The sequence below is a fragment of the Halichondria panicea genome, unplaced genomic scaffold (assembly GCF_963675165.1).
Source record: "Halichondria panicea unplaced genomic scaffold, odHalPani1.1 SCAFFOLD_26, whole genome shotgun sequence".
NCBI lineage: Eukaryota > Metazoa > Porifera > Demospongiae > Suberitida > Halichondriidae > Halichondria > Halichondria panicea.
In genome coordinates this window covers 1-11,646 of record NW_026986607.1, presented here as the reverse complement: position 1 = coordinate 11,646, position 11,646 = coordinate 1, and the positions used below count along the sequence as shown (strand labels likewise).

At 42.8% G+C, this 11,646-nt stretch overlaps 1 protein-coding gene and 2 long non-coding RNA genes across 5 annotated transcripts; 1 reads left to right on the top strand and 2 right to left on the bottom strand.

Annotated features, from left to right (window-relative positions):
• Positions 1–5,008: 5,008 nt before the first annotated feature.
• Positions 5,009–7,217, bottom strand: LOC135352007 (circumsporozoite protein-like). Its single transcript, XM_064551104.1, has 6 exons — positions 6,846–7,217; positions 6,501–6,686; positions 6,390–6,426; positions 5,907–6,291; positions 5,563–5,773; positions 5,009–5,456 (listed from the first exon to the last, which is right to left on the bottom strand). Exons 1-4 carry the CDS (start codon positions 7,059–7,061, stop codon positions 5,999–6,001), a joined length of 732 nt encoding a protein of 243 aa, XP_064407174.1. The 5' UTR covers positions 7,062–7,217; the 3' UTR covers positions 5,009–5,456; positions 5,563–5,773; positions 5,907–5,998.
• A 1,193-nt stretch (positions 7,218–8,410) lies between these two features.
• Positions 8,411–9,361, bottom strand: LOC135352008 (uncharacterized). The gene is made up of 3 exons (XR_010399559.1): positions 9,129–9,361; positions 8,822–8,897; positions 8,411–8,770 (listed from the first exon to the last, which is right to left on the bottom strand). It is a non-coding gene; the product is annotated as an uncharacterized LOC135352008 (long non-coding RNA).
• A 69-nt stretch (positions 9,362–9,430) lies between these two features.
• Positions 9,431–11,411, top strand: LOC135352006 (uncharacterized). Of its 3 annotated transcripts, XR_010399557.1 has the most exons (5): positions 9,431–9,810; positions 9,866–10,000; positions 10,169–10,420; positions 10,470–10,760; positions 10,813–11,411. It is a non-coding gene; the product is annotated as an uncharacterized LOC135352006 (long non-coding RNA). The 3 variants fall into 3 exon arrangements; XR_010399558.1 differs by lacking the exons at positions 9,431–9,810; positions 9,866–10,000 and adding an exon at positions 10,029–10,062; XR_010399556.1 differs by lacking the exons at positions 9,431–9,810; positions 9,866–10,000 and having other exon boundaries at positions 10,069–10,420.
• Positions 11,412–11,646: the final 235 nt, after the last annotated feature.

Genomic DNA, 11,646 nt, shown 5'->3' with positions numbered 1-11,646 from the left:
TACAAGACAAACATGCACCGCTATAACTGAAGAAAGTGTGACAACCGTTTTTGAAGCCAAAACGACTTTATACAAGCCTGAACAGGCTTATATGGTGGTGCAGTACACTTCTACATGTGCAATACTCCGCTCAAAGCACCCACTTCCAACACTGATGCCTGTTTGATGCGTTAATTAAATATGAACACTGACAACCTCCTGACCCTCAGCTTCACTGCAAAAAGAGCACAGAAGTGATACAGAGCATCAGAAAACAAGAAAAGAGACTGATAAATATTGCAATGCATGATTATAAGTGTGTAAACTATGTTCTCTCACTGCTGAAAACGTTTTATTCCAAATAAGAATCACTTCCTAGTGTGCAATAACAAGTGTGCAATAATACTTCCGGGTGTGCGATATGGAAAAATACCTGCACAGTCGGTGATGAGTCGCTTCCTGTGCAATTTGAATGTAAAACGCTGATGTCAGCACTTATTAAAAAGCAATAAACTATAATATTAACCGTCACTCTCCGTGCATGCAATTCACAAAATTAATGTTTAGACCCTCAACTATTATTATATGGCACGTCCATAGTGTCATTATTAACCGTCACTCCCCATGCATGCACAGGTGCTTTGGTATTGTCTACCACCCCTGCCTGCACAAGATGCTCTCTGCTACTCTTGTCTGGTGTTTTCCGAGTTCTACTCCTCACAAACTGTTACATCAGTCGTGAACTTTGTCCATAAAAGAACACCAAATAGCTAGACACACTTATTTTACCTTGTGTGTTGTATTTTCCAGGTGTCAAAACAATTGTAACCCACCATTAATTTGCCAATACAGGATATGCGCATGCGCAATGTGCACAGTAGTCAAACATTTTGGGAAAAAATCGACCTATACAGGAGGCTTTGCTCTGCATAATTATTAGTGTGCACATGTGTATGTATTCACTATTGGTGCCCACGTGTGTGTGTGCGTGTGTGTTATAATTATCTGCAAGCCCAAACACCACAGCTAAAGCTATCCTTGAGCCCAATCGTGAGCTAATACTATTAGTTTGTCACACAAACTGTGTATCCAGCTGGAGCTAGCCTAAGAGAGATTTTACTGAGACTAGTGATACACTTTCAACAGCTTACGGGCAGGCTGGGGCAAGTAGTAGCTCACAAAACGATTAGAATCTCAAGGATAGCTTCAGCTGACAATCTGCTGTGGTGCAAAGCCTTTACCAAAGGCTCTTAGCTTTCTGATGTAAGTCGATGTTTTCCCAGTTTAACAAAAATGAATAGGCTCTATTGGAGAAAAATTGGTTTGGAATGAGCCAAAATTCAATCTTGTTACCAAGGTTCACGTGACAGGTACTTCCGCTCTCGACATTACAGAACTCCTCAAATCCCTGTAACCTCACTGTGCACTAGTTGGGCGGAGTCCAACCAACCCTGCGCTCTGGGTTGGGTATCAGTACACGTACATGTAGCAGTTTTGTTCCACCGGTGTAGAAGCGATATGGGCCCCCCCTTATTTTTGGGGCCCCCGGCCCTAAAACGCTAGCGATTTGGGGTGTTAGGGGGGGGGCCTATTGCACTAGTGATATAGGCCCCCCATAGTGATTTAGGGCCCCCCTCGAGATAGCAACGCAATGTTCTACCATGTACCAGGAGAGAAAGGTGCCTCATCGATGAGCAAGCTGCCAGGTGCAACCTCTGAAGGTGGCTTTCAATTGATGACCACGGTTTCAGAGATGCACCCTGTATTTGTTATGGCTGGCCACTGCCATCAACCCCAACTAAGTGCAACTGTGGCTCAGCCTTCTCAGCAAACCATGCGCAATGATTTTTACCAAAGGGCGCCTTCCCAACTAGAAGGCATAACGAGCTACGTGACCTGACTGCTTCACTTCTCACCAAAGTCTGCCACAATGTTGCCACAGAACATGAGAACCCCGACTACAACCACTAAGCGAGAATCTTTATCCCACCGCTCAGCCATTTAACCACTGACAATGCCCGCTTAGACATCCGTGCAAGAGGTTCTGGTTTTCTGTTCAAAACGCATATTTTGATGTACCCGAATGCACCCAGCAACAGCTCCAGAACCATCAAAGCTGCACAAGAAACATGAGGTATAAGAAACATGAGGACAAAAATAAACGGGCTTACGGCCAACGCGTCAGAGACATTGAGCAAGGAGTTTTCACCCCCTCGTCGACGTCTTCTATAAACCACAGGTGGACTGGGGCAAGAGGCCGCCACCTTCTACAAAAGACTAGCAGACATGCTCGCCTGGAAATAAGGGAAAAACTATACTCAGTAGTAATCAGTTGGCTAAGGTGCAAGCTATCCTTCGCTGCCGTCCGATCTTCAATTATGTGCATCCGTGGAACAAGATCATCAAATCATGGACCCCTATATACGGAACAAGATCATCAAAATAATCATGGACCCCTACGGAACAAGATCATCAAATCATGGACCCCTACGTGATGCTACATCACTCTTGCTACAAGAGTATGGAAGGGTATTAGAGTCAAAATTCCCAGCTTTTGTCCCAGTATTTGTCCCAGTGTTTGTCCTGGTAAATGTCCCGGTAAATGTCCCGGTATACGTCCCGGTACGCCTTTTTCCTGTGGGCGAGGTCGACCAGCCTCCCAAATTTGAGGTGTGGTCGTCACAGCCCAGCAATTACTGCTTGCATCCGCTCCAGTTCTTTGCCCCAGCAAGTGTCCCGGTATGTGTCCCAGTAAGTGTCCCGGTTTGTGTCCCAGTAAGTGTCCCGGTATGTGTCCCAGTGATAAAACGCAAAACTTCACGAGGTATTTATTCGAGGCAATACACTTTAGGGAGTGATTAGCCTAGTGTGCATTATATATAATAATTAGTGTCTTGATGTATGTGATCTGACAGTACAGTATGTGTGTGACAGTACAGTAGAATGTATGTGACAGTGCAGTAGAAGCGAAGACACTATCAGGGGCGTAGGGAGGGGCAGGGCTTTGGGGGCTGGAGCCCCCCCTTCCTCTGCAAAAACCACACTAAGAGCCCCACCTTCTCTGATGATTGTCTTCACTGAGCCTGGGAATTACAGGTATAGATTAGTGGCAGACAAACAGCATGTCCAAGAGCTAGCTCTATACTATACTAGTAACTTTGATTCTTCAGTGTAACTAAGCTAGCTAGCTAGCTGGCTAGCATGCACCATTTAATTGAAACAGGTGTGGCTATAAACTATTTCTTGCACATGTGCAATGCACTGTGCAACTGATCAATAATCTACCACAGAGGTTGATTGAGAGCAGCAACTATGTCGCAGAAACTGGACCATTATTTCTCAAGCGTGAGTCAAGGCCAAGATCTAGTGCCAACTTGCCAAGCTCTAGTGCCAGTTTGCCAAGCTCTAGCCTCTAGTACTGCCAGCCTGAGTACTGATGAAGAGCCAGCAAAGTAACTGATCAGCTACATTATCATATACATTGTACATGTAGTTAGCACTGTAAATATTAGCAATGTTTCATGCATATTAACAACAAAATAATTATTGTAACATCATAAATCGTACACAACCAGACACTCCTGGTACAACAACTATTCCCCGAAATCAGTCATTAATTAGGAGGTGTGGTTTCCGGTCGCCGAAAATTTTCGGCGCTCCTTCACACCCTTTCAGCTCAGCCCCCCCTTCCTCAAATTCCTGCCTACGCCCCTGACTATCAGTGTCACTGACATACATCTATACACATAGATTAGTGCAGCAAGTCCTAGAGTAACTTCTATGAAGAGGAACACCAAGAATATCTGTCACCAACCGACGGAAACACTCTTGAACTGGACTGCATTCCTCTAGAACGACTTTAATACCACCCATTTCAAGTGCTGTTTCATACTCCTTTGTACTCCAATCTATTAAACGTTATAACTTTAAATTTAACACTGGCTTTATTTTGTGTATAATTATCCAGTTTACATGACTAAAATGGGAGTGGTCTTGTATAATAGGCAGCTGCCTCACTACAACCCTCCTCTTGAGACAAAAAACAACAACAAACAGTCATAAGTTTATGTGTAAAATCAAATCAGAAGTTTGAGTCTTCTTAGCCCCTCACAAGGCTGCATGCTAGGTTCTTAGTGTCTTCTTAGCCTCACAAGGCTAGGTTCTTTGTGTCTTCTTAGCCTCACATGGCTAGGTTCTTCGTATCTTCTTAGCCTCCACAAGGCTCTTTTATGACACGAGGCATTCACTTCCATTGCGCATGCGCATTCCATGAGTTAACTTGTTGCAATCTTTATTCTGGTACTGGGGCATGTGCCGGGACACATACCGGGACACATACTGGGACACTTGCCGGTGCACATACCGGGACACATACCGGGACACTTACTGGGACACATACCGGGACACTTGCCGGGGCAAGAAACTGGAGCGGATGCAGCAGTAATTGCTGGGCTGTGACAACCACACCCCAAATTTGGGAGGCTGGTCGACCTTGCCCACAGGAAAAAGGCGTACCGGGACATGTACTGGGACCTTTACCGGGATGTTTACTGGGACAAACACCGGGACATTTACTGGGACAAAAAGGCTGGGAATTTTGACTCTAATACCCTTCCATACAAGAGGGCCTGATCCCTCAAATTTAATTAACTGTCACTATAAACTGCTTTCAATAAACCATTATAATTATATGTACACGTATACATGCTTCTTCTTGTTAACTACTCCTGGTTCTACACATAAATTATATCGGTATGAGATGAGGCCAGCGTCGTACGTATTAGAAGTAATGGAGGTTGAGTCGAGAATCAATGGCAAAAACAAGTAATGGTCTACGTATAATAATGGCAAAACAATAATATTCAATGTCTATAATATAGCTTGCTAGCTAGCTATTTAATAACAATTTAACAGTTTGGTGATACAGTTAACATGAATTAGATCTACATGTTATACACAGCCATCCTCTTGGCCTGACCTTGTTCATGCATTTAAAGTGAAACCACTTTTGGCATTTTGTACACTCGGTCATTCGGCTATCATATGTCTCTGGAAGACCACAAGTGCAGTACAGCTCGATGGTTATCTGTTTGGGATCACATCTGTTGATTGCTGCCGAATTTTTAGATTGAGGAAAAGTGCTGAACGTTTTAGCTTCAAAACAGTGCTGAATGTGTGAACGCATTTGTTGTGAGTCATACGTTACATCTTTTGTACTCTTCGCCTGTGCAGCATTGTATGCATTTGCAATGCTTAAAACACCACAGTCCATTTCTCCTTCTTGCTTCTGTACAGGCTCAATGTAAACTTTGAGTTTGTTGTTTACCGCAAATTGATTGCCATATATTTGAGCTAGCTGTACTTGAAGACTGAGGTTAATTCTCCAGTTGAACAGCTGTCGTATAGTCTCAGTTTTCCATTGGTGAGGCTGGAAACAACCCAGTGCTCTCTTTCCTCAACAAATAGTATCTGAACGGCTGCATATAATTATAGGCGATAATTATTATTATACACTATGTACATTACAGTAATATAATTAATTAGTGATCCATCAAGATAACATTATATAAGCCTAACCCTTACCTCTTACAACAGAGTCATGACATTGCATTGCTTTAAACTCTTTTTGAGTAAGTAATGTCGATTGAAGACCATGCAGATGAGGGAACGCATACCTCAGCACTTCATGGGCAGCATACATATGCTTGTCACATAGTTTTCCTCTCTTTACAACTGCCCTATCCCTGTAACGTAGATCTAAGTCAGGTATCCAGAGACTCCCAGCATACCTGGTCTGAGAATGTACAATAATTATTATGTAGTTAATAGTATATCTTAGGTTCTACATATTAATTGACCGTGCCTGATCACAAAATTAATGTCAGGACAATTATGCCATGCACGTGCACGTGGCTGACAGAAGTTACCTTTTGACTCTTAGGTACAGACTGATTAGACTTTCGTCTCTTAGGTGGTGGTGGACGATCTAAGGGGACATCATCAATTGGTTGCAAATGAGTCACCACAGGTCCATGTCCATATATTCTGGTGGGGTGGGACCATCGGATTTCTCCGGTGGGGTGGGGCCATTTGGATCTTCTGGTGGGGTGGGGCCATTGGATTTCTCCGGTGGGGTGGGGCCATTTGGATCTTCTGGTGGGGTGGGGCCATTGGATTTCTTCGGTGGGGTGGGGCCATTTGGATCTTCTGGTGAGGTGGGGCCATTGGATTTCTCTGGTGGGGTAGGGCCATTGGATTTCTCTGGTGGGGTAGAGCCATTGGATTTATCCGGTGGAGTTTGGCCACTGAGAGCTACATTATAGGGATCGAATCTCATGCGCATGCAGGCTACATGCATGTATATATGTGCAGTATAAAATTGCCACCTGTGCTGGTAGCTAAATAAATACCTTTTTGTTCAACCAATGAAGAAGGATCCATATAAGCCTGTATTATGCATGTGTTATTTATCACAATTATGGTATATAGTTATAGGATTAGCTATATACATTCATATTTACCTTGAGACGTTTGATATTACATTTCTTTTTTAACACCTTCCCATCCAAGTCCTTAAGGGTATAGACACCCTTTCCATCTGAGGTCTTAATAATGTATGGTCCACTATACTTGTTTTCGAGCTTTCCACCTTTCCTCTCCTTTTGTTGGGTGTTCTCAACCAAAACCTTGATTCCAGGTTGCAGTTCCTAAATATAAAATGTATTTAATTTGCTTAGAACAAACTGCACAGTTTGAAATCATATATGCTTCGTACATAATTATAGCATTCGCACACATGAATGTGCAAGTGTATATATACTTGCATGCAGCCTGTATAATATATATAGGGCTGTATAATTATATACCTCTGGTGAATGCCGTTTATCATAGCACTCCTTTTGCTTTTTTTGAGATTTTTTTATGTTTTCACCAGCTATGCTCTTTATATCTTCTTGCCTCTTGAGCATTTTCTCAATAAAAGCATCTGCAGTTGTCTCTGTATCTATATCTTCACTGGTCACTGTTTCGTTTTGCTCTACATCTGCTTCTATAGGCAGCCGAGCTTCACGATGAAACATCATGAAGAATGGCGAATAGCCGGTTGATCGGTGTTTCGACACTCGGTATGCAAACAGAATAGTGTCTAGCTTTGTATCCCAATCATTGTGTGCTTCATTCACTAACTTGCTGAGAGAACGACAGATTGTCTGATTGAATCGCTCTGTGAGGCCATTAGTCTGAAAATTCAGTAATTAGCCATAATAATTATACCATAATTATAATAGTTGCATGTATATCCTATATGTATTCACTCCTTTTTGCACTAGGTAAAAGTAAAAACGTTCACTCCTTTTTCGAACTTCCTTTCTGGGGTGGTGTGAAAGTATATCTATATATGCCATAATTTATTATACAGTATTTAATTATGTGCATGCATGCTTCTTACTTGAGGATGATAGGCGGAAGTGATTCTATGCTGTGTGTTTGTTCTTTTAAAGAGTGCCTCAGTAACTTTATTGACAAATTCTCTTCCTTAGTCACTGAGGATAACAGTAGGGCAGCCGTATGTGCAAAATACCTGCGTTACAGTAAATAATTATAACTAAGGGCCGTTGCATGCACATCACATAATTTATATAATTATACCGAGTATAAGACGTTGGCTACTGACAATGCAGTTTTGTCTTCTAGAGCTGCAGCTACAGCCCACTTTGTGTAGTAATCTGTAATTGTCATCAAGAACTTGTTTCCTGCTGGAGTTACAGGCAGAGGTCCCACTAAATCCATTCCAACCTGATACCAGGCTTCTTCTTTAACAGGAATGGGATGAAGTGTTGCATTAGTTTTATGCAACTTATGGTTTTGGCGCTGGCAGTGGTCACATGAAGCAATCTGCAAGAGAAATACCGTTCAATGCACCAAACACCTGCACTATAACAAGGTATATAAATTTGAAACTTACGTAGGCACATGCTGTCTTGTACATGTTTGGCCAGTAGTATCGTTGAGTTAGCTGAGAAAGTGTTTTGTCTCTTCCTAGATGAGCTTGCCCATGGATGCTCTCAATGATCTTTCTTCTGTCTTCTTCACCTTCCACTACCAATCTAGGAGTGTTCTTCTTATTTCCTCCTACATACTGCAGCTTGCCCCTGAACAGCATGAAATACTTCGCTCTTTTGCGGAGGCCACGCTTCTCCTTTTTGTCAGCGTCTGGTGGATACATGCCTGATTGTAGGTAAGTAGTGATGGCAGCATATGGCTACGTCTCAGTTTCTTGCTCTTCCATTTGCAACTTAGAGGAGCCAATTTGCACTTTGGAGTCCATTTTCACTGACTTCGGAATTGTGGGAGCAATGTAGCCTCGATCCCAGGCCGAGTTTTCGCTTTTATAACGGTTAGGCTAACAACTGGGCCTGGTACTAGTTGTCTGTGCATGCGTCAAATTTTCATTGTATATTTGTGGTCGGCAAAAATATTTAATAAATCAATAATAGAAATTTGTACACAGAAAATGCACAGAGTGAGTACACAAAAAATGCACATAGGGAGCTGCTTCACAAAGGCCTGGGGAGTTGCCAGTTGTGCTGCAGCACAATTACAGTGACCCAGGGCAACTTCAAGATGATTGAATGCCTTCAAATTACGTTTCAAAAAGATTTAGCAGGCTGCTGGACTTCTCTGATTCTAGGCCCCAACTCGTAACTCATTGCTTGAGAAAACGTAGATTCTCTTGATGTCTCTGAGCTACCCAGCAACGCTCGAATGAGCAGGTCATACTCCAGTCCTGTGTCTGTGAGTATAGGACAATATTAAAAGAAACCAAAGACGGTTAAACCCTTACCTCAAACTGTCCAGTCTCGTCCGTTAGTATAGCCAAGAGGAGCACTGTTGGGATAGCTGGATATTAGCCATTGCTCCTGTACAGAGAAGTAGACATTTTAAATACGTGTAGACCTATACATATTAAATTTCTCAGTTATAGTGTCATTGTCGACGAGCTGATGATGGCAGCACCAAGTTCTCTAGCTCACACTCTTCACTTGATCCACCATATTAATGATGAAACTATAGTCTACCTACATTCTTGCCAAACATGAACAAGACTTGATAGCATAGCCGGCCATAGGGCCCACACAAAAATATCTGACCTTAACAAGCTTGACAAAGCTTTATACCTCTTCCCTTGTTGTTCAGTCTTCAGAATAAGCTTCAGAGAAGAGAGAAGCTTCAGCTAAGAGCCATTCCAATCTATTCCAATAATGATAAAACGGGAACTGACTTCTAGTACACGATAGTACACGAATATAAATGTCACAAAAGTGAACGAGAATATCCATTCGTCAGAATCTGACGAACGATTGACGCATGCGCAGACAACTAGTACCAGGCCCAGTTGTTCGCCTAACCGTTATAAAAGCGAAAACTCGGCCTGAGATCGAGGCTACCGGGTACATGTACCCTGTCAAAACCTGTCAAGGCTATAGTATAAGCGTACGTGCGAGTGCATGAGAAATGTATAGACTGTTAGCAATCAGAATGGCTACTCAACAAGAGTATGAGGACATACTGCTGTACAAGACTGCTGCCAGCAATGCTGGCCAGAAGAAATACAGAGACGGGCTTTCCACTAATGACAAGAGAAGTATAAGAGACAAAGTTCAAAGATATGCTCTGCAGCAACAATGCTTATACCTGCCTGAGAAGGACAGCACTGGCATCCATAGAATGAGAAGAGTTGTGGTGAAGCAAGAGGAGAAAAGCAGGATACTAAACATGTGCCACGATGGACTGGATGGAATGCATTTTGGGAGAGACAAGACCTATGGAAAGGTATATTTATCATCATATCGTATAAAGTATAATTATATCTGTTTCATGCATGTAGGTTGCTCAGGATATCTACTGGAAAGGCCTACATGCTGACGTCATACAGCTCTGCAAGCACTGCGACAAATGCCAACGAACGAATCACCAACTGCAGAAGCCCAGAGCAGAACTACATCCCATCCCTGTGACAAAGGTCTGGTACAGAGTTGGTATTGACTTGGTAGGACCTCTACCTGAAACAAGCTCTGGAAACAAGTACATTATCACGCTCTCAGACTATTTCTAAGTGGCCTGAGGCTGCCCCACTCCCATCAAAATCAGCAGAAGGTGTAGCAAAATTTCTGTTTGACACATTTTGCAGGCATGGGTGGCCAAAAGTGATTCAATCAGACCAAGGAAGAGAGTTTGTCAACGAAATCAACACCCGACTTTTTCAGTTGACTGACATACAGCACTGCGTATCAAGTGCTTACCACCCACAAACAAATGGCCTTGATGAACGCTTCAACCAGACTCTATAGTGAACACTCTCAAGAAGGTAATCGATTCTAGTACTGATGACTGGGATCAGCATCTCTCTGCTGCTCTTTATGCCTATCGCATATCAAAACAGGTAAAATTTTAATTATTATATCATGCATGCTTTTATTTTTTGATTGTAGGCGTCATCAAAGTACACACCCTTTTTCTTAATGTTCAATCGCCACCCGCGGAAAGCTGTTACTTTTGATATGGATCAACGAGATGGTGCCGACGCTATAGAAGATAGAGGAGATGCTGACCAATTGAGTGGAGAGGAGACTGAAAATGAAGAAGACGGAGAAGACATGGATGGAATTCTCCGAAGGTTGATGGAAATTCGTGATCGCTGTCACCTCAATGCCAAGGAGAACATTGCTGCTGCACAGCAAAAACAGAAGCAGCAGTATGACAACAAGCATAACTCTTTGAAGGTGTTATTTTATATAGCAAATTTTAGCTTAATTTTTGCCATTTTTGTCATAGAGTTATCCAGTTGGCAGCAGTGTCATGCTAAAGAATATGGCCAATTCTCATCGAATGGGAGGGAAAATGGACTGCACCTGGAAAGGTCCATATAATGCTTTCCCCAAGTACTGAGCTCCAGATAGCACAAGTGTATAGCCCATTAATTCAATGCAATGGGCTCTGTGGTGGCTCTCCAGCAGCAAGAGGGTGCTAACAACTGCGGACTATTTAGCATTGCTGCTGCAATCACGCTGCTATGAACGATAATGTGGATTCTCTAGTGTTTGATGAGGCCAAAATGAGAGCACATCTCATTAAGTGCTTTGAGAAGGGCAAACTCTCACGGTTCCCTCGCACAAAGAAAGCGATGCCCAAAAGACCAACACCACAAACCATTGCCATTACAATATACTGCATGTGCAAGAGACCGGACTCTTTTGAGGATATGGTCATGTGTGACAAATTTAGTGAGTAGTATCACTATCGCTGTGCCAAAATTCGCAATGAACCAGTAGGTAATTGGTTTTGTTCTGGTTGTATCACTTTATGATTTGTGCACTTTTGGTTATATTTATTGTACTTCTTTCTCTTGCATTGTTGTATTTATTGAGTATTGAGATCTATAACATAATAGATACAGCATCTATTGCATCTAGTCTATGGCTGTTTACTTCGTAGCCTAGACTAGTCTTCTCAGATTACCTGCATGTGGACTGACTTTCACCTGCACCGCAGAATGGGGGAGCTCTGGTCCTGGGGTAGGAGCTTTTTGTCCTAGGACAGAAACTCCAGGGGGAGGAAATATCCTAAGGACGGAACCCCCCCCCCCCCCCGGAGCTACTGTCCTGGGGG